Source organism: Centruroides vittatus, unplaced genomic scaffold (genome assembly GCF_030686945.1).
Source record: "Centruroides vittatus isolate TY-2023 unplaced genomic scaffold, ASM3068694v2 contig_233, whole genome shotgun sequence".
NCBI classification, from domain to species: domain Eukaryota; kingdom Metazoa; phylum Arthropoda; class Arachnida; order Scorpiones; family Buthidae; genus Centruroides; species Centruroides vittatus.
This window is the reverse complement of record NW_027121459.1, coordinates 236218-264153: the sequence shown is the minus strand read 5'-3', so window position 1 is coordinate 264153 and position 27936 is coordinate 236218. Positions and strand designations below refer to the sequence as shown.

Sequence of the window (27936 nt, the reverse complement as noted above, 5' to 3'; positions counted from 1 at the left end):
CCGTCCCTCAACACCCAGTTCCCCATTGTGGGTCTGGCCGAACCCGTAATGGGCTTGCTAAAAGAGGGCCTCTTTCAGCAAGCCCACAGGGCGGAGAGTTGAAAAAGACCCCGCTTTTAGTTATGCTTTCGATATTAATACTTTGATTTTATACAGAAAACAGCTAAAAATGGTTTAGGTTAATTTGAAATACCACATGCCACTTTATTTTCCTCTAAATATCAAATTCCTTTAACATCTGTACGCTACTTTCGACCACTAATAGAGATCGATCAAATATGGAGAAGACCTCTCATAATAATTAGTATCAATACCCTGATTGGTCCGTAAACGTAATATGCTTATTGAAAGTGTTGCCAGAGACTCGATTTTCGATAATTTTTAAAACATTGCTAATTATTTTTCTTTCATTGATACGAATTTACTTATAAAATAATGTACGAGTAATCTAACTAATAATAATAAATTAAAATTTTAAATTTACTTGAAATTGAAAAATTGTTTAATAAACAATTTGAATTTCACATCACGTCACCGTGAGCATGTGACATCCATCGTAATGGCGACGGTTACTCTAAATAACGGAGTGATTTTGCCTATTTTGGGCCGTAAGTATTTTATGTCAGCATTTATAAAATTAGAAATTCCATATTTAAAAGGTTTTTCAAAGATTTAACTGTTTCTAAAGTTACAATATACTCACTCGACTGTTACTGTTGTATTGAGGCTTTCTTCTGTGTAGAAAACAATTGAATTCTCGCGGAAGGTCACGTGATGCAATTACTTTTAAACCAAACGAAGCTTCGTGTTTATATTCCCGACGAATTAATTACAATTATTTGCTAAAATGTAATTATTTAATATAAAATCTTACGAAAGTTGAGATTACCCTTCGCTCTGTAAAATGTTCCAGTGTTCTTCGTCAAGTGTTGCCAGATAATATGAACAAGATGTTTATTATTTAAAAAATTTAATAGTTACAGGATTATCTTCTCACCAAAAATATTTGAAGTACGTTACCCATGCCTAGTTATTAAAAAAATCTTAAATAATAAACAATGAATCTTGCCTGTGTTAGCATCTGTTCTATTCAATACTTGTTTTCTGTGCATTTAACAATACCACTTCCACATGATACTGAACATTTCTCATTTGTTTTATGCAATTACAAATTGACACTATTTACATTTTATTGTAACTAACATTTATTGTATTTCACATTTGTTCTAATTCCTTTCATGTAAATCACATACAGGATGTCCCACAAGAATGGAACAATAGGAGTTATGTTGATTTTTGTGTGTTCTTTCACAGTTAAGGCATATTACCAGAGTAACAGGCGAGATCTAGACTGTCACTCAAACACGGTGGTATGTATGCAGCTTGTTAAACTCTTCTGCAAGTTCCTGGCGACAAAATAACTAATTTGTTCCCCCCTTTACTCGGAATTACAAAATAAAGATTGACGTATTCTTATGATTCCAGACTGTGGGACCTGTATAATGTCAAATGGTAACTTTAATTTAAATAATAAAAAAATGTGTATAAACAAATAATGTCAAAATGCCTTTGTCATTCACAAGGCATTTAGACATTGCCTCTACTCGACCGAAGGCATTTATTACGACACTGTGATAAAATTCGACGTGGATCGACCCGCGATTTATCATTAATTTCGTTCGAGTCTTCTTTTCTAATTCTTTTATTTCAGTTGGAACGTATCGACTCAGAGATCCGGAATTAACAAAGCTCATAGTTTCTAGTGCCCTTCGACTCGGTTACAAGTTGATCGGTAAGTCGTAGTTTGTGATTATTTGATAGTTTTGTCCCGATTTCTACAAGTTTACGTTTAGACACTGCATCCGGTTATAAAAACGAAGAAGTCATCGGTAATTGTCTGGAAGAGGAACTGAGTATGGGAAACAGACGACGAGAGGACGTATTCATTACTAGCAAGTTAGGTTTGTATCGTTTAAGTATAATAAATTTAATCAAACGACAATAAAATGTTTGCGGTCTCCTTTTCGTTACTAAGGTCCGGCTCAGCACGGAAGGCAGCAGGCTCGGGCAACGCTGACGAAATCGTTGACCGACCTCCAGACGACCTACCTGGACCTGTATCTGATACACTGGCCGGGCTGCAGCGGGTTGCAGCCGAACGATCCACAGAATTCCATTCTACGTAAGGAGAGTTGGCTAGAAATGGAAGAAATGTACAAAGAAGGTAAAATGTAGTGTGTTCTGTATAATTATCAGTAGAATTAGTCAAACAGAGACAAGGAGTCATTCGGAACATGCCATTTTTGGACTTTTGTAATCCATAAATAATATATGTAATGCGACGCCATATAACAAACATTTTGGAGAACTATTATAATTGTTTCGTAGTAACATTCGCCATTCGAAATAGCGAAAGTTCTAAAATTGAATGCAAATCTTCGAGGACATCTCTTCTATCGTCGATTAAGTACAGAGTGCAATTAGTTATTGAAAACTGCAGTTACGTTGTCAAATAGTGACATTCTGTAATGATTTGAGAATAAATAACAGAGCCATAAGCTGAATACATAATTTTTGAATTGACTGTAAATTTCCATAGACATAATTAATAGAAGTGTTTCTATAGATTTTTAACTATTTCAGAAGTTAAATGCCATAATTTTATGGTACATGCTAGACAACACTTACAATGGTTGTTTTATGTACTTTATGTTTTTGGTGTATTCTTTTACTGAATAGATAATTTACGGCTTAGCATTTACCCCAAGTACAATACAAGCTGGATCTTTTTGTTTTATTTCTTGAGTATAGCACAAGTATAAAACTTGTATTGGTTACCAAATTTCTAATTTTAAAATCAGTTAACGTAGGATTAGAAAACTGTTGACAACAAGAACAAAGCTGTCATTGATCCCAGCAACGAGAGGCTTTAGAAGCAATGTTTATGACGCAGTACACAACTGCATTATTGTATTTGTTTTAAGATACGTTACAGTAAATACACAATATCATTTTGGGATTTTCACAAAAAGTCACAAGTGTACATGAAACCTGTTTGGATACTTTAAATTTTTAATAGAATTAGTTAAGAATGGATTTCACACACACTTCTAGTATCTCATTCTTGAAATTTTATTGTTATTTGTTTGTGTTCTGTGATAGTTTCTAGACTATATATTATTAGTGCTTGTAAGTTATGATGCATGAATTTAGACACACGTTGCAAACCTATGCATAATCCAAAATCACATTATCTAGAATGGGATTGGACTAATTTTTGTCTGATGCTAGTTTTGTCTTCCTAATAAATAATGGAAAAAAGAAAAAAAAATGGCATTATTCACTAGTTATATTATCTTCTATTTTTTTCAAATCAAGGTAAAATTAAAGCTATTGGTGTTTCAAACTATACTATTGCTCATCTTGAAGAATTGTTAAGCTACTGTTCCATTCCGCCTGCCGTCCTACAGGTAATTCGATTAATACATAAAATAATACTTGCAGTTGAACCTCGTTTATACGACTGAACTACTTTATTATATTCGGTCTAAAATCAAATCAATCGTAACAGTGCAGTGTGCACAAATTAATACTGTTACAAAAATGGGTCATACCTATGGCAGCTCCCTCTCAAGGGATTTATTTATACTGTACAACTGAATTCTTAGTAAATCTTTGTTATGTTTGTTTTACTTTTAAAATAAATATACAAAAGATTTACTGTATGTTCAAATGTACAATATTTATCATACATTTCTTAACAGTGTGAAATTAGGTTACGTACGTTTAAAAATAACCAAATTTTGTTTGTTTCTTTCAATGGACACGTCACATACCAGTCACGAAAGCTAACTTTTAGAATAATTCTTCATTCTAACACTGACAGCAAATAGTAAAAGTGAATTTTATTAGCTTAGTGAAATTGGTTCATGCTACAAAATGTGGAAAGTGAAAATTTTCAACGTTTGTTTCAACTGGCAAAGTGATTTGTTAAATGGGAACATTTGTCAGAAAGAACACCGCATTACATATTATTTGTTTTATTTTGTAGTTGATGATGATGATTTGCTGTGAGTGTAGACTGGCCTGAAGTGAATATATACTTTGCTTTTTTTAAAAAAATTATTTAAAATTTTTTCATATTAAAGTGAATATAGCACACAGGAAATGCTAGCTAAAACGTGTAGCTAAAATGTTTTTATAATGGAGAAAGTACCATACAGAAAATATAACATATTTGCATGAAGATACAACTGAAACATATAAACGGGGTTCAACAGATTATATATATATATATAATTGTGTGTGTGTGTATTGTGTAAAACTATATTGTTGTTTCAGGTCGAAATTCACCCATTCTTGTGCCAGAAAGAATTGAGAAAGTTCTGTAACCAGCACGACATTCACGTCCAGGCATATTCTTCGTTGGGGGCTTCCGCCGGGTGTGTGGAGGTTAGTCATCTTTGTCGAGACTGTTCTTGGCAAATTATGTAACTTTTTTCCCTTACTTTTAGCTGATGTCCAATGAAGAGGTGCAAGATATAGCAAAATGCCTCTCCAAGTCACCAAGCCAAGTACTGCTAAGATGGGCAATACAACACAGTATAAGTAATGACTGTTTTTTCTTCTTTACGTTACAATTTTCAGGATTATTAAACTGCCATTTTATTTAGGTGTCATTCCAAAGACTTCCAGAGTTGACCGGTTGGAAGAGAATGCAAATGTATTTGATTTTTCATTAAGTGACGATGATATGAAGCGGTTAGATGATCTAGACAGAGATTGTCACTATTGTTGGGATCCAAAACTTATTTTGTAGTTATAAATCTGAAAAATATCTGTGATGAAGAAAAAAAAAAATTGTTTATTTGTAGAGAAATACTAGTTGATCTCATAATTATTTTTTATTCCTTGTCTTTTACAAATGACAGGAACATCTTTGCAAACAGTAGGAAATACATTAATTATAAAATTTTGAGGCCTGAATGCAGACACAGGCACGCTAGGTGAAGATTGTCTCTCGGAAATAATAAATTAAATTGTTCATTGGTTTCTGTAGAATTATACGAGAGCCTAAACAAGATTAGCTGTCCAATGTAACAGCCCGGAGCTGTTTAATTCTTTTTGTTTTTGCAAAATTTTAAATAATAAAACCAATGAAAACCTAAAAAAGGCTTCCAAACAATCTCTGGTCTACAGAGCAAATTCTTTGAGGAGGGAAAAAATCACAACAAAAACTTCATTATTCTTCTAAGCTCTATGGAAGCCCTTCCTAACTCATGGAAGAAATAAATGGCACATCGTATATGTGGTAATATAACAAAATCACATTCTTCTATGGAAATCTGGAAGAAAAGATAAAAGCAGCAATGTCATCAGATTATAACAAAACTTGCACTTCGGTAGGTAACCGTTCAAAAAGCTAATGACTGTGTTGCATACATTAGCACCACGTGCTGTTCCCGCGAAACAAATTAACAATATTGCTCGCCACCAGCGACCTTGCAAACATTTACGAATTGCCACATGTACCCTGAGAATTGCATTAGCTTTTGATCAGAGCATTCCTTGCAGTCTTCAATTTGTCTATCCTCTTCTGCAGATGAGCATTTGCAGTTTCTAATTCTTCGATCCTTGTTTGTGCTTCACGTAACTGTTAAAACAAACATTTCCATAAATTTTCTGATGAAATGGAGATTGAGATTTATGCAAAACTTATCTCACCTCTCTTAAAACTTTACGCTTTTCGGCCTTTAGTTCATCTTCTACAATTTCTGCATTTTCCATCGAAGTTTTATACCTGGTTACTTGATTTTCTAACCTAGTTACCTGAGAGAAATGTATAGAAATGTTAAAAATATAATCAACTCAAATTGACAATATTGCATACTTACAGTACTTTGAAGAGTTGTAACATCTTGTTCTGCTTTTTTCAATTTAAATTTATATTCACCTATTACTTTGTTGGCTTCTCCTAAGAGAAAACAAATCTTTAATTTGAAAATAAAGATTCGATTTTAAGATATTTTATTTTTGAAATATCTCACTTTGTACTTCTAAAATTCTCATCTCGGGTCCATTAACCTGTGGTCCATGAATAAGCGACACTGCTTCCATCTTTGCAGTTTTTTGCCTTTCTTCTTCTAGTTCCAGTCGCAACCTGTAGATCTGAATACCAGACAATAAATGAATTACACTATTTGCATAAAAGAGATTCTGGTTTTACTAAAATCTGATTGTTGCAACAGCAGGAATACGAGGAAGGTAGACATTTTGCACTTGGGTAATAGTTCAATAATTCCAGAAGAAAAAAAACCCAGCCTGGAATCAGATTCAATCTAAAAATACAAAGGCTCTCAATGCAACTGTTTTAGTTTGCTTTCAATGATGATAAAAATATTTTCTAATAAGAACAACAGAATAAATAGACTTTTGGGAAGAATACACACTAGGTTGAAAAAGTATTCAGATACCGATAAAAAGGGACAAGTGCTATTTATTTCAGGCATTGTTTCAAAAACAGAAAGTTTAACATTTGGACTGGTCTGCTCAGAGTACCTACCTGAACATCTTTGGGATGAGCTGGTATGTCACACCAGATCTTGTTGGACACAACCTTCTTTGAATGTTGCACTCAGCTGCTTTGCAAGAAGGATAGAGAAACATTCCTATCAATATTTACTGAAACTCAGTAGAAAACATGCCTCTGTAGGGTTGCAATAGTCATTAAGGGCCAAAGATGGGCCAACTAAGTACAAACAAATCAAATAAATAGAACTTCCTTCTCTACAAGAGTGTTTCAATACTTTTGTCCACCTAGTGTATTTCTAATAAGAGATTATCCTATAAAACCATTAACTTTTTACTGTCTAAAAATATTTAGACAGTCATTCTGAAATAGCAGTCAGAAGTTGATAAGCAATCTGAAGGATGTGTTTGATGACATACCAATGTTTCTCATGAGAAAACAAAATATTAAGAGCAAAAGATAAACAGGATGCCAAAGAATTTCATAAACCCACTGGATCTAGAAGAATGAGATAAAGGAGAAAAAATTGGAAAAGGCAAAAAAAGTATTTGATTTACATTGAGGAAAAACAGAATTAGAAAGAGATGAATGACTAAAACTACAGTATTTAGATTCTCCATTTTAAATATTGGAAATGTGCTAGCAACAATCCAATTAGATTTTGGTAAAACTAGAATCATCGTTTATTTAAAATGCATTGTTTTATGAAAAAATAATGCATTTTAACAATTGAAAATAAAAATCTCACTGCATCAAGTAAATCCTGCTTTTCTTCAGCAAATTTCTTTAATCTGTAATCTGGAATGACGATAATAATTACATTTACAATTAACACATCAATGAAATGAATTCTACGTCATAAATCTTACCAAGAGTGCCTTCTCCGGCCTGTTCTAAAATAATCTGCTGCTTCTTGTGACACCAGAGAGGCCCTTCCTGGTTTTACGACAACTTTTTCGGGTGTGCTTCGGGGACTTATGCCATTTGCTTCACCGTTAACCATTTCTGCTTCATCACCAACCATCAGTAAACCGTGTTCCTGATTCAAAATATTTTTGCCATTAATTTATAGGAAAATGAAAATGCAGAAAACAATTTGGACAAACCTTTATCAGATCATCTCTTAGTTTGACATTTTCTTTTAATAATTCATTTTCTTCTCTTATCCTTTTAAAATCTCTATTTAAATGATCAAAATCCTGTATGAAGAACAGTTTATTTAAAAAAGAATGTTTCACTAGCAATGCGAGCATGGAAATTTGGTGGTCAAACTTACTTTCAACTTTGTTCGATGATCTCGCTGCAGCTGAATTAAATTTTCTTCCATTTCCTCTACTTCGTCTTTCAACGTATCAACATTAAACAATAGAGAGGATTTTTCATTATCCAACTGAGCATTGTTGATCATGGCCCTACGATATTTGTCTTCTAGATCATTCAAATGATACTAAATTCAAATTTTAAATCTGTTATACATACTTTCCCAAAATCAATTAAGTATTTCCTAACGAAAAAACTGATAAAATTACCTTTATATCCCTCCCATCTATGCTATCTGTTAAATCTTCACTACTTCTGCGTGAACTGCCATACGACGAGGTTCCGGAAACTACAGACGATGACCGGCCCATCTAAACACAAGAATTGAAATTACAGTAGAATCTCTTTTTAATGGATCACAGAACAACAGCTTTCTCAGAATAACAGCTTTCTCAGAAATTCTCTCTACACCAATCCATTGAATATGTAATTCTGCTACAAGCTATCAAATGTTCAAAAGGGTAATTGCAAAAGTAAAATTTCTTAAGATTGATTGCTTGGTGCACAAGCATTCAAAACATTAAAAATTAACATTAAAAATTAGTATAGATTAGTATAGATAACATTAAAAATTAGTATAGATTAGATTTAGATTGTATAGATTAGTATTAGTTTAAAAATAACTAGTATAAATTAATTGGAATAAACACATCGCATTATAATGCTACATGATGAATCTTCTTTAATCAAAGCTGATTTATGTGAAAGAGGAAGATCTACTGTACTCTATTTTGTGGTTCTTTGAAAATTAATCCTCAAATTTTTCAGGAATTTAGAAAATTTTTACACACGAACACACACACACACTATATATATACACATAAAACTGATATATCAGTTAAATAGACATACGTAATTGATAAGACTATGTCTTGGTTATAAAATTGTACTGCCTGCTGTCTTATCAGCTTAGAGGTATGAAGAAGTACATGTTAGGAGTTGAAATATGGCACAGAGTATTAGATGCCCAAATCATGTGCACATAGAAAGACAGCCAGACTTGTAGAGCAGTTGAGGAGGAAGTCACCTAGTGAACACTGTTGCTGGTCCAAGTGTAGGGCTGAAATTTAGTGAGGCCATTGAGTATTTCCAAGTTGTGAAGACATTCCTGACGAGTTCAGCATAAACAAACAGACTGGTACTAATTCAAGTGGTGTTGTATTTAATAGACAGAAGAGCAACATTGAAAGAAACCAAGATGAAAGAGTTTTTTTTAACCAAATCGCAAAATCAAGGAAAAGTACTAATGAGCATATGTAATTTACTCTTTTTATTCTTATGTATGTACAGTTTTCATAAGCTTTGATAATATACACAGCATATAGCATAAAGAATAGAGATCTCAAGAGATTGAATAATTTCAAGTACTGGTCTTATTATAATGTTATAGGGGTTAAAAAAACAAAATTTTTTTGAATAATGATATTTTTCTTGGGATGCGCAGGAAATCAGTTATTCGCGATATAAGGGACTCTATGTAACAATGGATAATTTTTTGCAGCCCGAGCAATTCGTTAAAATGAGATTCTTTCGTATTCATATTATTCTACATTGATTACATTTAAACAAGTTAATTGATATAAATCAAATTCATTTTAAGACAACTTGTTAAAATCATTCTGCCAGAAAACACTGATTTGTCTTCAGAATAACAGCTTTCTCAGAAATTCTCTCTACACCAATCCATTGAATATGTAATTCTGCTACAAGCTATCAAATGTTCAAAAGGGTAATTGCAAAAGTAAAATTTCTTAAGATTGATTGCTTGGTGCACAAGCATTCAAAACATTAAAAATTAACATTAAAAATTAGTATAGATTAGTATAGATAACATTAAAAATTAGTATAGATTAGATTTAGATTGTATAGATTAGTATTAGTTTAAAAATAACTAGTATAAATTAATTGGAATAAACACATCGCATTATAATGCTACATGATGAATCTTCTTTAATCAAAGCTGATTTATGTGAAAGAGGAAGATCTACTGTACTCTATTTTGTGGTTCTTTGAAAATTAATCCTCAAATTTTTCAGGAATTTAGAAAATTTTTACACACGAACACACACACACACTATATATATACACATAAAACTGATATATCAGTTAAATAAACATACGTAATTGATAAGACTATGTCTTGGTTATAAAATTGTACTGCCTGCTGTCTTATCAGCTTAGAGGTATGAAGAAGTACATGTTAGGAGTTGAAATTTGGCACAGAGTATTAGATGCCCAAATCATGTGCACATAAAAAAAACCAGACTTGTAGGCAGTCGGGACTGAGAACTGAAACACAATAAAATACAAAATGGTGACACTCTCTACGAACAGGCAAGCAGTGCGAGATTTGCACATGCATTGCTCATTGGTAAGTTGGAAATACGAATATTGTGAAATCGAATTTTGACAAACACATGTGTTAGGAAGTTCAAAGAGCAAATGTTGCTAAATCGAATTTTGACAAACGAATCTTTGAAAAAAACCCATTTACCTGTCCTTTGTTATTCCCCACATATTTCTGGTTGCCGTCTCCACATGCTAACCTCGACCAATCAACTGGAAATATCTTGTTTCACCATTGGAACCTTTTGAAACTAGATGGCGCGTCGTTATAATTTTATATTAAAACTAACTTCTGAAATAGAATTATTCTTTCTTTTTACATTTATTAATATATACATATATTTCATTTGTGCAAAATAAAAAAGTAATTGCAAACAATACAATAGTCACCATTATTTTTTTCAAAAACAGGAAATTTTTGCATTGACAAAAATTCAACCTGAGGTGTCATGCAATGGAGAGAAATTTCAATGAAAATGCATCATGGAAGACCTTGTGGTCGTGGCTGGCAAAGTTTGAACGATCGCACTCAAAACTAGCGATACCAAAGATGATTGGAGAATGAGAACAAGACTCACCATGAGCGTCGAAGTGTCCGCTTAGTAGCGAGTCTCCGAGACATAGTCTTGTCCCAAATAAGGCCTTGCCGTTTTACTTGTTTTATATTAAACTCATCACTTGCATTTTTAATCATTTTTGTTTGTACATGACATCAGCATAAAGATTAGTGCTTGAAAATTTGATGTTACTTTATGAATGCCATCATAATACAATCTTACCAAGACTACAAAACATAAGCTTTTACAAAGTGTGTGTAAAACTATTAAACCTTTCCTACATAAAAATAAAAATTAATGCAAGTTCCTATTATTTAAACTAACAAATTCTGTTCATTAACACTCATTCATTCAGTTTGAACAATCTCTTATAGGTTGGAATCTAAATATAGAAGCAGATATTTAAAGCTTTACTTACTAATATTAAAAAAAGTGCGTAAAATTTTTTTTACTCAATTATCTTTCAATCTAAAATACTGAAAATTATTCATGAACTTAGAACAAACTTTATCAAACTACAATAGAAATTAGCAATGTTAAAATGCCAAACCTATTTTTATATTTTTTAAATTAAAATAATTTTCTGCGTAAGCTTTACAATTTACCTTTGTAGTAAAGGCTTCAAAGTCAATGAACATTCCTTCAAAAACTGAGAGGAAAGCCATTTTGAGCTAGCATTCAACACAATCAAAAATTTTAATACATCAGACAAAAAAAGCAATGAGAATGAGGTAAAATATTTAATTTCTTAACTTTATTAATACTTGTTTAATATTAATGATGAAACTTCTAAAAGAAATTGCATATAATGGATAACAGAGGTTAAACATTGTGTCATGTACATGCATTGGTTAACAAATATGACATTGCAATTCAAAGCAATGTTATGTTTCAACTTTAAAATCTAACTGGCAGTATAATTTCTTGATGCAAGTAATTTGTAATGTAAAAACTATACATTGATATCAAAATCATATTTTTTGATGTTAAAATTGTCAGAATTAAAAGTACACAAGTTATCTAGAAAGCCATGTTTTGCCATAATGACAAGTTATTTCTAACTTGTTTACAGTCCGAAGGTTTAATAGGACAAATAATTAAAGAGGAATTGCATAAACAAAAACATACCTCTCTTCCTCCTTTAATGTTTCTGCTAGAGTCGCTAAGTAACTCATAATGACGATCGCTCTGCTCGTCAGCCTATAAAGTGGGAGTTTTAGTTTATATAATCTAAAATATGTAAACGATAATGGAGAAAAGCAACAAAAACAACTAGACTTACCTCCTTCTGCTGCTTTTCCAGCTCTTTCATCCGAATTTCCCGAGCCTCGGCTCGAGCCAATCTCCTGGCAGCCAACCGGGCCTCCGCCTGGAAGATAACTCTCAATTAGATAAATTACATTTATAAAATACACCTTACAAAAGATGCTTCCCCTAGAAGGAACTGATTACTGAATTTTTTTATATCCGAGCAAACAGGAAAGGTCCAAACCAGTTTACAGGCTCAAAAAAAAAAAGCTTATGGTGACTATCAAATTGCAGTGGTTATTAAGGGGAATGTTTTAAAAATTACCTTTCCAACTCATCCTTAATCACAATATCGCAATTAATGTAGATCAGAAGTTGAGTAACGATAGAAACTATTACCAAACTCTTTACTTACATAATCAAAAGCTGATGTAAAAAACTGTTGAAACATCCAGTCGGACCCCTGATCACCTTCCATTCTAATGATGCAACAACTTTGCGAAAACTGGAGGTGTGTAGAAGTAAAAACCTCACCCACCAAGCCACCTGTTTATAGGAATGACGTGTGTCGATCTACGTTCGATTCTGGATCAATCCTCGATAAAGTTTTAACAAAATTATCGAAGTAAATCGTCTGCGTGATCAAACAAATTAGGTACAAAGATCGCTGATAACGTATATAAAACGGGGGTGTTAAAAAAAACGAATTTAAATACCCACCCCGCATCACGTGCACGACTTCCAAGCTTGGATTTTATGGGGTTTTTTTTGATGGAAAAAAAAAGATAAAAAGAAGTCTCCTCTAAGTGAACGTGTGCTACGATTGTTACTGTAGCAGCACAGGTAAGAAAGGGTAAGTGGGACGAAGGATAAAGTTTAAAGGAGTGTCGAACGTGAGGAGAATCATAAACGCGTTATGGAGGGAGGGTCGGAAATACAAAGATGCTATTATGTTAATAAAAATACGCGAACTTAACATCTTTGTTTTTACGCTTGGCAATAACCCAAAAACGTTTCTTAGTTACGGAAGTAACGCCGCACTGATGAAGTTTAAAGTTATGATGTAGCTTAACTTCTGTTGCGAGCCGTCCGTAACACTATCCGAAGCTATAAAACTGTATATTTTAAGATGATAAGCATCGGTCGGAGAGATAAGTAAGGCGATAAACAGAATAAAAACGGAGTGGTGATAAGAAAATTACCTCGTCCAGATCCCTCATAGCTTAACAGCTACTTTGTTCGTCCTCTCTACACTTCCTCTTCTATACTATTGATTCCAAATGACAATGTAGAGTGAGGAGATGCAGACGGAAGGGCGCCAAGTCTCGATCTTTAGCTAGTTACTAGAACGGAGCGCAGTGGGGATATAAAACGAGAATAGAGAGCAAAAAAACGCTACACTACACAGAAATGGACAAATTTCGGTCCCGCACGAGTCCGAATCAGAGTTTTAAAGCTGTCATAATGCTACTGAAACGTTAGAAGGATTGTATATATAGAAAGCTTAGACATCGCTCAGGAATTGTGTAGTCAGTGAATATTTAGGAGGAAGAAAAAAGGGGGAAGGTCTTCCTCGATTGTTCTGTTTCTAACTTGTTATTGTATATAAGATAAGATGTTATCGACAACGAAGACTTATCTCTCTGGATAACGTTCCTACACAGGAAGCGAGTCTTAAAATCGTGTCTGAGAAAAGATCCAAGTTCTGTAGGCCAGTAAGTATATAGGATAAGGATGAAGGCGATGTTTACTTGCTGCATTTTGGTCCTAAATTGTACAGAATGCGCGATACAGTTCGATAAATCCTAGCGTGTGGGAAAAAAGAGCAAAAAAATATAACGTGCTAACTGGTGTAGCACAGACCACGCCATTAAATCTAGGTTACGTGGAGTTTTGTAGGTTCTCTTATGTACCGTGACAGTGGACAATATGCTAGAAAGTATAATAATATGATGATGATGATGATGAATAGTAGTCTTAGCGTGTGAAAAATTGTGTTATGATACGCGAAACAGCAGCAGATACAGTAAAGTATACACAGTACCACTACATTATGATAATCAGTAGGCCAAAAAGTTCATTATAAGTCAGAAAATACGGATTAAGAGGTCAAAATGTATCCGAACAACTCCACAATCCATAAGATAAAAAGAAAAACCTATAATAGTTCATAATACATGTACAAAATGAGCAGGAATACTATAAAATTGCTTCTAGAAACGTTATTATAGTACAGCTGTCTAAGACTTACTTATTTAAAATCGCTCAATTGTGCTACGAGATTGCGGACTATAAACTAACTATCTTAAGGTGTGTGTGAATTACTCATTAATTTCACATTTGCATGTTTTTGGTGACAGTTTAGCGGGTCAAAATTTTAACTATAATGACGTTAATTAGGCCAGAGTAAAGTGTAAGGTTTACATGAGTGTACAGCGTGCTACAGTACACAAATCTGCAATAAAATTATTCAGCATTAGCGATAACGACTAATCGAGGGTGGAGTCGAATGGCGGAGACACGCAAACAACACATTAATTACCAGACACGCAGAAAAAACTGGGCATAAACAAGTTACGAGTCGCAAACTGGAGGGCACACTTTGTACCGTTTTGAAAGCGTGGGATGCGCATTATATATCAATATTTTAAAAATTCAAACCTTGAATCTCCGGATGAAGAACAAGGCGGGTATGATCTGTTCCATGATGGCGAAGTGGCAGAAACAATGAGTTACGAGACGTTTTCGATTGTTTCTTAACAGTCTGTTGAGGGTGTAAATTAACCTCCCTCATGTTTACGTTGGATAAGTAAACGGAATTTGTCCTTGAGTAGTTTTTAAATTTGTGTGAATCGTTAACACGTTGGCGACGAAGGTGATAGCTTGTAACCATTGCATAAGTGTATAAGAGAGGTGAAGGGTGCGAGGTAAGTTCTAGACACGTTTTTTATAACTTTAAATTAATAGGAGGCGAGCGTTATATGCGGGAATAGTTTAATTACAATGGAGCCTTTCACGCTCGATCGGTTACAGCCGAATGTGATCGATCGAATTACAGGAAGGAGCCACTTCCTGCAAGATTTAGTAGTGTCGTTTCTTGGTTTCGACCTCGAATGTATATTACATACTATAATAATCAGCTTCCGCATTAAAGAACGGAGCGAGATTTTTTAGTATTTCTTTGGCGCCGTTTCAAAAAACGCCATTATGCTCTTCTAATTTTGGATCTATTATCTTCCCTCGACTTTCGTTTAAGCTTATTACAGGGCACTACAACGTTCGAGAACGCGTAAAGGTGTGGAGGAAAAAAAAAATGTTCAAACCCCCTCCAGTGTGGCGTGATCTTCAAAAAACCGGCTCCCAAACCGGTCACGTGACTCGGACGAACGTCAGCGAGTAAACAGAGGATGCTGCAGAGGAGGAAAACATGAAAGTACTTCTATTTATATGCCTCTAAATCGAGTTTGTGGTTTAAAAAAATAAAAATATTCGACTGTTCCTAACGACTCTGGCGATTGTCTTAAGTTCAAAACACTCTAGCAGAACCTGATTCACACTTTGGGCTTAGTCTTTCTATGTAAATTCCATTACAGTAAACAAGTTCTTTTTTTTTTTTACTCAGTACACAATATGAGAAGGATGAAAGGTGACAGATTTCAGCAAACTTCCAGTTTTCGAATTCTAAATTTAGATTTTTTGGCTGTTTTCCTTGACATTAAGACTTCTGCCGGCAATGTCAAAATGCACATTTTCTGCACTTGCAGAGAATGGGAATTTAATTGTGATATGCGCAAAAAAGTGGTAGTTGAAATTTGCCATATGGGAAAAAGTTTCGCTTATTAACTTGTTGTAAATATTAAAACTAAAAGAATATACCTATCTTTAAACTTTCAATGTAAATACTTGTACTTCCTGAAAATATTTTTGATGCAAAATTGTTTTGCATGCGGAGGAAAAGTGATTTAAAAATGTATTGTAAAAGTTACTTTAGTACACTACATTCATTTGCAGTTCAATTAAACACACATACAAAAAATAAATTAAACGTCACCATTCTCAAATACTATGTAAAATTCCTCCTCTATTTTGCTCCCGACAAGAAAAAAAATTAATTTGTAAGATCATTCTAACTATTTTGTTGACTACATCCAAAAGAGAATGGCTTCTCATGAACATCATTCGCATTACTTAACAAGAGAATTGTTTTCCATGGCTCACTACATACATCTTTAAAATCCGTAGTAGACAAAACACTTTTGGATTCGTAGGTTTGCTTTATTGTCAATTTAAATAACCACAAGTTGTTTTTTCAGTTCTATTTTAAATTGTTCTTCATTGTGTTTAGATAATTGATCATTCTCGAGAAATACTGGATTAAATCCAAGTTAGTGCCGCTAATTAGTTGCGTTATTTATTAAACTTTAATATGAATTTAATGAGAAGAAAAATTATAATAGACAGCTTAATGTAAAAATTAAACAATTTACCATTATGTATTTGACTGAATTCATTATTTTTGACAAAATATTAACAATAGAACCGGTACTATAGGATGCCAAAAATTCTCTATTTTTCTTTTATAATATTTATATTCATGTTACAAACAAGGTTCCTACTCAAATTTTTGTTTTAAATTCTATGATTTTCTCTGACAAACTTTGTACAAATTCCCTGACCCTCACAACCCTTACAGTATGGCACATTAACAAAATAAAACATCACTTGACTTACTACGCACATACACTATTGCTTCTCCAACTTTTTAACTGGTTATTTTTTCTAATTAACAGTTATATAACTTTTTGATTATAATCAATAAATTAGTAAAATTTAAAATAAAATAAGAAAGACAGAATTATGGCATGTCTTCTCTACATAAAACTAAAATGTTTTATTAAATAAAAATAATTTATCCTGTTATTAACTCATAACTGTAAAACTTCAAAGCTTTGAAAAAAAGAAAAAAGCCATTAACAAAAGTGTAATTTATTAAATTTGTCCCTTAACAAAATTTTCCAAACTTCATAAAATATTATTAAACTGGGAAAAAAGTTTCAGAAATTGAAATTGTTTTGTTATGTGATCAAAATTATTAAAATGAAAAATGATAAATAACATCATTTAAATTCATATTAAGTTCATTATCATTTTTTGGTCTTTGTTATCATTTTTTTTCATCAGTTCATTAACACCTGCCCTCAGATTGAAAGTGTGCATTGTGTGTGTGCATTGTGTGTGTGTGTGTGTGTGTGTGAGAGAGAAATATTTCAAAAATTTTTAACAATGTTATATTATTAAGTGTGTCAGATTTTTCTCTCAAACTTATAATACTGCATAAAGCAGTTTTAAAATTTAAAAACAATAATTCATATCATTGTATGCTTGTATATTTTGTGTGCTATAATTTTGGGAAAATTTTGTGTGTATGTTTAGTGAATTTTAAATTCTGAAAATACTCTGCACCCCCTTTTCATAAGTTACATTGTACCACAATACTTCTCATTGCCTGCAGATAGCTACACTTGGTCAGCCACACAAAATCAACAAGGCAACCAAGGAAACAAATTCCCAGACTTTACATGACTTTTTCTTAACATTAATGAAAATCCCTGATTTTCCAGGTGCATAGGAACCACGTACACAATAATTTAAAATTATTATTTTTGTAACATGACCAATTTTCATGTAAAAGGTATGTGGATAAAAACATGATGATTTGCACACAAGAACATAACTTATACCGATAGAATTACAAGAATTAAATGCACCAAGTATCAAATATTTGAATGCTGTTTTAACTGTGATGAAAGTAATGCATCCTTCGTAAAATATGGAAAAACTATGTTTTGTCTCCAATAATTAAGTTAAACTTACCTCTCTAGCAATCTGATCCAGTGCTTCATCTTCAGCAGAATAGAGTCTGGTTATGGGTCGGCGTCTTCCGCTCGGCGGAGTGGACATTTCGAGGTTCCAGATTGAAGATTAATCTAACTTGAAAATTTACATGAACCTCTCCAGTCCTGGAAAAAAAATCAAAACATTGAGAACTCAATAGCTTCCTAATGAATAGAGGACAGAACTGACAAATACAGAATGGGTAAGTCTGAAGTCAATAATTGTATGTTGTTTTCACTACTTATAACTAAGGCTAGGGCATCTAAACATAACACTAAAAATTGTATAAGTTTTTACTGCCTGATGTCCTAGCCTTAGTTATAAGTAATAAAAATGGATAATAATCTTGTAGTATAAAGCTTTGCATTACAAGAGTTGCCTAGGAATACAAGCTATAATAGTTTCTTGTATGAGAGTTGCTTCCACAGGAGTGTTATAAAAGTATTGTGCATCCACACAAAAATTATACATTTAAGTAATTATTATATTGTTTTATATTGACATTCTGGAATAATCAGCAAGTCTCATATCCTCACAATGAATCAGCAATAGTAAAAATGCACATAGAAACTAGGCTCAAGTTTTGCACACACAATTAATATATCTGTATCAATTATACATTAAAGTATTGTATTAAGCTATAAAAAAATTAGGTTTTCAAGAAACAAATTTTTATTAAACTAATTACAATACTAATTTCGTACGTTATTCAAATATATACTATACATTAGTACTCATTAATAATTAATACCGAATGACAAAATTAAGATTTAATCTTTAAATCATGTCAATAAAAATACCAAAACCATTATCTAATAAATTTAGTAATTGCATCTGGTGTTCTTTATTGACTATTGTCATTTTATAAATATAAAAGTGGCACTTGGCCAAATAAAAAGAAAAAAAAAGAGGGAAATCCTTTTTGCGGAAGCAGAGAGGAAGCGTCATAATTGGAATTCAATTGTTCTAAAAATGTCAATTATTTTTAATGAAACAAAAAACTGAAAATAAAAGAAAGGGTCAATTTAAATTAACTCATTCATACATTTAATTGCTTGTTAATGGAGTTTACAAGTTACTTTAAAATATTAAACATTTTATGAATTTACTGTATGTAGAGTATCAGCAAAATCTTTATATTTGATGATAATTGTTGAATGCAACAAGCAACAAGTTTTCAGAATAACAGACGATTTTCTGGGAAAAATTATTGAAAAGTTCAGATATACCAGCTTCAAGAAATACTGATTTGAATACTAATTCAAATTTTGAATTGTGCTCAATACAAAATTTAATTATTGCCATCTAAATGTCACTTAAAATGAGAATTTATAATTGATTTGTCATTATAATTGATTATATTTATTAGGTAAACTATTATTTAATATTAAATTTACATAATACAATATACTTTCTACAAATATGTAGTACATAGTTTTATTGAAATCTGCTAAAATGCATTTTTTGTCCTAAAAAAGGATTAAAGGATAATTGATAAATTTACATAAATTCTATTTAAAGATTTCCCCAATTAAGTTATTTTTAGTAAAAGAAATCATTTAACTATTTAGAAAAATCTTTCATCTATTAAAAAGATACAAAATTTTCATTTTTTGGCAAGTCAACGCTACAATATCAAATGCTTTTTTTGCTATAAATAGTTAAAGTTTTAGTACAAATATCCTGATAAGAAACTATTACACAATCTAAAGAAAAATTTAATTATTAAGTTTATATTATAATTATGAATTTATTTAATGTTTACTTTTTCACTATTATTTATTGAAAAGAGACAGAAAGATGTAAACTTTGCTTTCGGTTAATAATAAATTTACTTAATTTTGATTAAGTGTTATATTTCAGGCAAAATTCAGAGACTATATACACTCATTTTATTATTAAATTAACAATTTTGACTGTTTTAAAACTGCTAAACTCTCCTTGTAGATAATCTGTACCCTTGAACAAAATAAGCAATTGTCTCCATGATAGTTGAGGAGGTGGTTGTTGTGTCTATTATATTAATAGTTATGTAACTTAATAATAAATTGTGAAATCTGTCCTTTGTTTCTATATATTAAAATGGTCTTTAGAAGAATTTATCCACAGTATACCAGCATGTAAAGTTAAGAGGTAAAAATACTATCTTTGAAGCCTGAATCTGTTCAAATTTAGAGTTAATTTACCAATAATAGTAGTAAATATTGTAAAGAACTCAAATTACAAACAATTGTTAGCTTCTAGTCATTCAAAAGGTCATTCTAAGTGCAATTTGCTAAGACAAAATCAACATACAATCAATGCAATGACCATAGTAAACTTTGAAATAAAGTCTTGCAAGATGCTATTTATATTTAATTTTTTAATAAAGTTTCTGTTCTTTTTGACTTTCTATAGATAATTTATAATAGAATTTTGTTTTAAAAACCATTTAAATAAGTATTTTTCAATTTACAGGTCGTGACCTCCAGATCACAATGTCTTAGATAATGATGGGTCTTCTAGGTACGATAAAATGTAATCCTCCGACTATAAAAGATTGCCAAATTTCATAGAAACAATACCAAATCATTTTGATTAACAATAATTGATCAAAATGCTTGTTCAATTATCAAATATCATTATGAGTAATGACTATTTTGTAACTGCTTATGCAACAAATAGCCATTTTATAATCTTGATAACGAAAATACATAATTGATAGTTAAAAAATAAGGTTTTCGCATCATGGTTCTTCCAGTAATTAGGTATGACACACAAATTTTACAGTTGAATAATCTAGAGTGTTGGACAATGCACATTATACTGACTGATGATGCTAATTATTTGTACATTTTCAGAAAGATATGACTAATGTGATTGTATGGATGAGTTCATTATAGAATCTACCTGTATGAAGTATTTTTCTAAAATTTTATTCATTATTTAACATATTCTAGTCACCCAACTGATTACAATAGTTAACACTGAAAATAGTGCATTGTTTCATTATAGTAATCATTTTATTATAGTTTAATTATCATTTCAGGAATGTATAAATATAAATATTTATTAAAAAAATTAAACTTTGATGTAATTTAGTAAGTTTTATATAAATTGTTACCAAAGGAACTAAGCATAATTGGTTACTTTGAAAAGTGCTCACGTGACAATAGAAATGAAAGGGCAGCTATTTTAAGAAACCTTACCAATAATAGATGCAAAGTAATGAAAAAAGTAGAATAAAGTACTTGTAAAGTTTTCTATAAAACTATTTTGTAAATTAAACTCTCAATTCCTATTCATAAATCAAGTTAAGAAACAATCTTTATTATCAATGGATTTTATTGTATTAAGAGTATATGTAGACACAAAATATGAAAGTTTTTGGCAGAGTGATTAATTCTCTCACATTATATTTTGTGCAAGAAGTTAAATGTCAACATTCAAAATGAAAAGTAACAAATGGTATTCATCAATAACCAGGTCATCGTATTGTTACTTTTCAGTTTGAGAATACTTCTCTTATTAAAGACATCTCCTTTGTTAAAAAAGATTTATGCAAAGTAAAGATGCAATTGTGAAAAAAATAATTCGAGGATAGCCTAAGTATTGAAGTTTAAAGTATTAAATTATAAGAATATCTATTTAAAAAAAATTCAAATTAATTACACTTATAGTGACAAGTCTACAGGTGCTTCTTGTAGGATTTAAGTTAATGGAAGATAAATTGTGTAATTTGTACATTAATTAATCTTACAAGATGTAATTTATAAGCCATAAATAAAAAAGCAAAAGTAATTTAAAACAAAATTTTGTCATTATTTGATAATATAAAAATAAACAGAATATTTGTTAGATTATTAGCTTATAGAGTAAATTTACAAATTTTGTATTACAAAGTTAATATTTAGCTGACATAAATAAGAAAAATAACCTTTGACATTAAATCACTATTAGGACCATCTGTACACAAATATACTATTAGCTAGACTTTGATGCGGTGAAATGAAGTGGACTATCTACTACAGAATATCTAATTACAATTTCAAGATAATGTACTTAAATATATGAATAATTATAAGAAAAAAACTATTTTGATCCACTTTTACATATATTATCATCAAATATCAAAGACAAAAGTTTAAAAGTTAGACTTTCTTCTCTGTCTGTAGAAACTTTTCTTTTCAGTTAACAGTTTTTGCTGAGCAAACAAAAATTTGTCACAGACTAGAAGTGTTTTGTAAAGAAGTGACGACGACCTACTTCAGAAAACAACATGCGAATGACACGAGGTAGGATAACTATTACAAAGTTACTCAATTAGGAGCCAGAGAGAACCGTATTTGCTAGTTATTTACATATTAAGAAAGCTTAGCACTCCCATTTGCTTTAAAATATATAAATTGGGGATAGATAAAAATACTTAAAAGTCAAACTTCTATTTTCTTAGAAAATATTTTTGTTGTTTGTCTGGAAAGTAAAAATAAACAATAATGTAGAACAGTTTTGTAAAATTGCGACAACAATCTTCAAAAACAATAAGCACATGAATTAAGGTAAGTTTCTAGTCAGGATATCTATTGTAAGATGCAATAAAGATAATCATATTATTTTTTAAAAATAATTTAATTCACTCCAGTATACAAATCACTACAAATATTACAAGTAAAGGAATATTTTCTTTCTTGTAACCACTTTTTCACCTATTTTAATTTGTTCAGAAAACAAAACAACCTGTCATAACATAGAACAATTTCGTACGCAATAAAATGTGATCCTCTTTGAAGAAAATATGTTTCAAGAGAAAAAAATTCATCACATTCATGTCCAAAAACAAAAATTTCAGTCATAAATCAGTTTTGTTAAGAATTGATGGCACACTCTTCCAAAAGAAGTTTGTCACGACAGCATACTTATAGACAAAAATTAAGTCTGTTACAAAAACAAATGTCAGAAAATCCCACTTTACAGAATAATTTTCTAAGGCAACATCCTACAGGAAACATCTGCTGAAAACAATTGCGTAAAATGTAACATTTACATCTAAACATCAGAATTATTCAATTTTGTCTTTAAAAATTAGTTTTAGGAGTAACGAATGGATTGTGGCCTTGATAAAAAAAAACCACTGCAAAAATAATTACGAAAGATCACATTTTCACATCAAGAAAACGGAAATTTCCCACACTTTTAAGCAACTTCACAAAGAAAGGAAATGACGGCAAAATAAATTAAAATATTTGCCTCCGGTAAACAAAAATTGCAAAAGCAATCCACGACCCACTTCATCCAACCCGCCACAAAAGCAATTAATTACAAGAAACTGTTACTTTTGTATTCAGAAAGTGGAAATTCGTCACAATTTCAACAACACCATTGGCTTCACTCTGCAAAGGACATCTGCTACAGAATGGCAAAGAAAGACTACGTATTCGATAAACACGTTAATTTATAGAAAAGGAAACCGCACGGAAGTAGAAACCGCAGCAGACTTTTGTCCGACGAAGGCTCGGCGGCAAGTTTCCTCCAAGTAAACCCCGACGCAAGAGCAAGCATAAAAGCCCACCACACTCCAAACACTGCACACAAAAACAAACATTCTAAAAGGATTAAGCATCAAACCAGTCTAAAAATGCCACTGAACTAGGTTGATGATAAAACAGCACAAATATAAAACCTTATGTATCAAATAATGCAGTTTTAATGCTAATTAAACATAAAAATCACACTAAATAAGTAAGAAATGTATAGAAAAACAAGAAATTAAGCTATTAAATGGTAAAAACTGTATAAGGTAGACACAACTTACCTTTAAAGTCGTCTGTATGCATTTGTAAACGTTAAAAGTTGTTATAAAACGGAACAAGAGTAAAATCAGGTTGTAATTTGGTTAAAAGAGTCTTGATGCAGACGTTGGGAGTTTCTTAAAACGCAACAACTTGGAAGTTAAAAAGGGAAGAAGTCAGCAGATGTGGGGGCGATGTCCGGTTGCTATTTGTGGTAATGGGGCCCTGACATTAAACTTAACGCTAACGAAATCTATCGGGAACCGTACATTTCTCCATTTATGTTGACGACGAAGAATAATAAATAATAATCCACCGTTTATCTTCCAAAAAATACATAATTTTACAAAACCGACAGACGATAATTTCATCTCCCAACCTATAGTTGCCAGATACGACTAATCGATGTAATTTAATAATGCAAAAATTGACATAGTTAATTTCGATTTTTATAAATTAATAATTTCATTTACATTTTATTTAATAATAAAATTTTAAATTCAATTCAATGGCTTTGTTTTTAAAAATAATAAAATAAATAAATAAAAAATGTCGCGTACGGGAGTCGTGACGTAATCAAAATGGCCGAAGGTAGCGGATTGGAGAAAGTAATGGAGAAATGTCACAAAATGATACATTTTTATATTTTTCTTGGCGAAGAAGAATAATAAACAATAATTCTTGGCTTATTTAAAAAATATATATATATATATATATATATATATATAAATTTGCAAAACCGACAGACGATAATTTCAGCGTTAACAGTATAGTTGCCAGATGTGACTAATCGATGTAATTTAATAACGTAAAAATTAAAATAACCATTGAAATTTCTATTAATTAATAAATCGCTTTAAATAACGTGTAGTAAGTAATTTTTATGTTACGCAAAAAGTTTTTCTAAAAAAAAACTTGAAAGAAAAAACAAAATACAAATAAATAAATAAAAATGTTACGTAGTCGTGTCGTGACGTATACAAAATGGCGGACGATAGTATATCGTTTGGTAAAGTAAACACGTCTTTTATTTTTAACATCTGTCGGCTTTTTGGTGGGTTTATTTAAGCGGATGATTGATGATCGGAGTCGATATTGTTAATTAAAGTTATGTTTAAGTCACTTAGAAAGAAACTTGCCGAAGAAGCCGAAGCTTTAGGTTTGCCTTCTCAGGTGAGATGAGTTTAGTTTTTCTAATCTTATAACGTACACGCTGATTGGTTGATTAATCGTAAACATTTACAAAATAACCAATTATGTAATTCCACATATGTGAAATATTTTATCAAGTGATAAATGTATTTGATACTGTTTAGGCCTGTTCATATATTAAAATAAATAAATTTCATATTTAAAAAGGGACTTTCTTGTCCTCAACTAAGTTTTTTTTTATAATTTATAACTAATTAGTTTATTTATAAAAAAAAATTAATTAAAAATTTAATACATTCAATAATTTGTATTTTGATACATATTTTCAGCTAATTTATTGACAAATTCCTCTTTAAACATAATAGTGTGTGTGTTTTTTTACAGTTTATTTCATTTCATTGCAGTAACACATGAATTAGTCATTAAATAAATGGCTTTTTGTGTAAATTGGATATATGACCTTCTTTCTGAATAAAACAATTTCATAATCATGCATAATCGGTTTGAATAATGAGACACTTTAATTCTTATATAGCCGTTGTATACTTTAAATATCTACGTAAGCTGACTTCACATTTAATTTTATTTCTATGAACAGATTGTCTATGTTTACAATATAGCTAAAGTCCATATCAATTGACAAAGATCAGTGGCATATTAAGACATTACAGTTCCCCTGTGCATAGAAGATTGGGCCCCTCTACATAATTTTATGACATTGTAAATTAATAACATCCAACTGTAGCTGTAGAATTATTCATAAATTACGACTTAAATTTATTTTTTCCTGGTTTTGAGACTTCTGAGACCTGGATCCCTGGCATGATTCTCACTTTGTCCCTAGTCGGCTCTGGGCAATGCCAAAGATGAGACTGAAACAATTCATTGTTTAGAGAGTATATTAGGGCTGATTTGATTGATTAAGTATCAAAAAATGTCCTAAAGATAGGACATAGTGTCATTGTCTTGTGTAAGGATGAAATTTTTGGATGTTAATTTGAAATTTAATTAAATAGTTTTAAAAGTTCTGGAAGAAATACTGATCCAGATTTGGATTCAAACATTACTATTGCATTCTTGACAGTTATGTTATAAATTATGTTATTTTGTTTGACCTTTACTTAATCTTTATATAAAAATTTGGCATATGGTTATTTTGTCAACTTGTATAAAGAAAGTTTAGAGAAGATTTAATGTAGGTTCAAATACAAAATTAATAATTTACCTATTTATTAAGTGGGAGTTGTGTGTTAGTATCCAGCTTGGAATCAATTCTAATGGCTAATTACTTGAGATTATTGTGTAATTTTGAGTAAATGTAGACAGTCCAAAATACATACCAAAAACAGATTTTATAGAGAATAAATATAGTGTTTAATACTAAAAACAATAAGAAATTAATATAAAAGACTAATGTAAAGAATAAATGAACATTTAACATTGTATTTCCTATAATGGAGCTAAAAGGAAAGGAAAGCAATGGAATTGTTTGGCTAGTTGTGCATGGTAATTCTCACACACCGAGAAACAACACCACACTGAATGGGAAAATATGTGGGTTGCCCTTTGTTTTCACAAAATAAGCAGTGTCACATGGGCATGCTAATGAAATCCGAGGCAACTGACAAAAACTGAGCTAGTTAAATAATCAATACAGATTTGATAAAATTTATAAATTGCATAAAATAAATTTGGTAAATTGAGAATTGATACTGCATGTGACCAATATTCAGTTTAATTTCTCAATTCACAAAATAAAAGACAAAATGACCATTTCAGAGAAAAAAATAAATTGAAAGGAGAAAGCAATGAAATAAAGGACATATTGTCATAGTTAATTATAGCCCAGTTTGAAACTCAATAATAATGTTTATTTACTACTATATTTTTTAATTGAATTTCAGAATAATTTCTAATTATTCATCATTATGCAAGAGAGCAGACCAATTGCTTACTGTTACACAAATATGCTTTAGATAATAAATTAAATTAATCTTAATGCAGCCTGAAGATAAACTAGCAAGTTATGCTTATGTTTAGCAGATGAAACATTCAGTTGGTGGCTTCCAAGCTTAAACTCGCCCTTAAACATAGGAAATTATTATGTAAATTTGAGGAACTCCAAAATGGCTGATGCTTTGGACCTCCAAATGCAATAATTTTACCATCTATTTGCTAATTATTATTATTTTGCTTTTTTTTTTGTATAATTTAATTGAGTATGAAATTTTAGGAATAAAATAGTGCTTTTTTCTAACTTTAGAAAACGTTTACACTGATTTTCATTTAATTTAAAATATAAATAATTGAAAATTAATATTCAACAATTTTATATTTATTAAGAGTAGACATAATAACTATTAGATGAAGTTACTAAAATTGGTGAAAAATTAATTTGTGAAGGTTCGAATATAAGAATAATGAGATTCGATTAAAATTTTTATTTTATTTGCCAACCGATTTTCGACAGTTAGGGTTAAATCAAACACAGAAACAAAAAAACGGAAAAACACCGACAAATTTTCTCGTAAAAATTAATCATAAACTATCGTTCCCACGGTAATACTTCCTTGTAGAAGATGAGTTAACTGTTGAAAAATAATTATATCATGTAATTCACCATTGGTCAAAAGGGACTTCCACCCTTGACGTACTTCACAAAAATCTCGAACCCAAGATCCCGAAATAAAAGGAAAAACGAACGCAGAGAGGACGAGAGAGAAAGAGTTTCGACAACTGTCAAGTGTGTGTGTGTCGTGGATTATCATCTCCCGCTGTTGAAGCCGTCCATTTCATCTATCTACAGTCCATTGACTCTTATTTTCAAGCGAACTCTCGTTCCTCGGACTTTGTGCAAATCTCAGGATCACAAATCTCCGGATCACTAAGGTATTTATCCTGCTCGCGATGTTTTGTAAACTCTCTCTCTCCGTTCACTCGAGACGCGGTTTAATAATTCGATTCGATGATATAAATACTTCCAAATATGTTAATTGATGTATTCCCTATCAATCTCAAAATAAACGGGTATTTTTGTTTAATATTAGAAGAGTGTGCATTTCTTCCTCCATTGCCACCATCTGGCATCCCACGATTCGGAAAATAATGCGTATCTATCCGC

At 31.2% G+C, this 27936-nt stretch overlaps 3 protein-coding genes and 1 long non-coding RNA gene across 9 annotated transcripts in view; 3 read left to right on the top strand and 1 right to left on the bottom strand.

Annotated features, from left to right (window-relative positions):
- The first annotated feature begins 542 nt into the window (after positions 1-542).
- Positions 543-4879, top strand: LOC136971141 (glyoxal reductase-like). 2 transcript variants are annotated; one of them, XM_067265622.1, is made up of 8 exons: positions 543-608; positions 1712-1792; positions 1854-1961; positions 2036-2224; positions 3379-3470; positions 4342-4452; positions 4515-4608; positions 4674-4879. In XM_067265622.1, the coding sequence occupies exons 1-8, from the start codon at positions 560-562 to the stop codon at positions 4817-4819; spliced, it is 870 nt and encodes a 289-aa protein (XP_067121723.1). In that variant the 5' UTR covers positions 543-559; the 3' UTR covers positions 4820-4879. The 2 variants fall into 2 exon arrangements, with proteins under 2 accessions (XP_067121723.1, XP_067121724.1); XM_067265623.1 differs by lacking the exon at positions 1854-1961.
- A 6-nt stretch (positions 4880-4885) lies between these two features.
- LOC136971140 (leucine-rich repeat flightless-interacting protein 2-like) lies at positions 4886-18015 on the bottom strand. The gene is given in 13 exon segments (XM_067265621.1): positions 4886-5653; positions 5725-5829; positions 5895-5974; positions 6048-6168; positions 7278-7327; positions 7399-7429; positions 7431-7568; positions 7636-7728; positions 7806-7976; positions 8059-8160; positions 11881-11952; positions 12035-12121; positions 17875-18015. Coding segments are annotated over 13 exon segments (1245 nt in total). The 5' UTR covers positions 17962-18015; the 3' UTR covers positions 4886-5545.
- Positions 14341-21687, top strand: LOC136971142 (uncharacterized). The gene is made up of 3 exons (XR_010880107.1): positions 14341-14927; positions 17883-18097; positions 20353-21687. It is a non-coding gene; the product is annotated as an uncharacterized lncRNA (long non-coding RNA).
- A 2933-nt stretch (positions 21688-24620) lies between these two features.
- Positions 24621-27936, top strand: part of LOC136971138 (golgin subfamily A member 4-like) — a 45508-nt gene continuing 42192 nt past the window's right edge. For 4 of the 5 annotated variants that reach the window (XM_067265616.1, XM_067265614.1, XM_067265615.1 and 1 more), the window contains exon 1: positions 24621-24836. In XM_067265616.1, coding sequence (XP_067121717.1) covers positions 24774-24836 — 63 coding nt within the window. In that variant the 5' untranslated portion in view covers positions 24621-24773. The remainder of the gene's footprint in view (positions 24837-27936) is intronic. The other variant, XM_067265619.1, reaches the window with a different exon arrangement.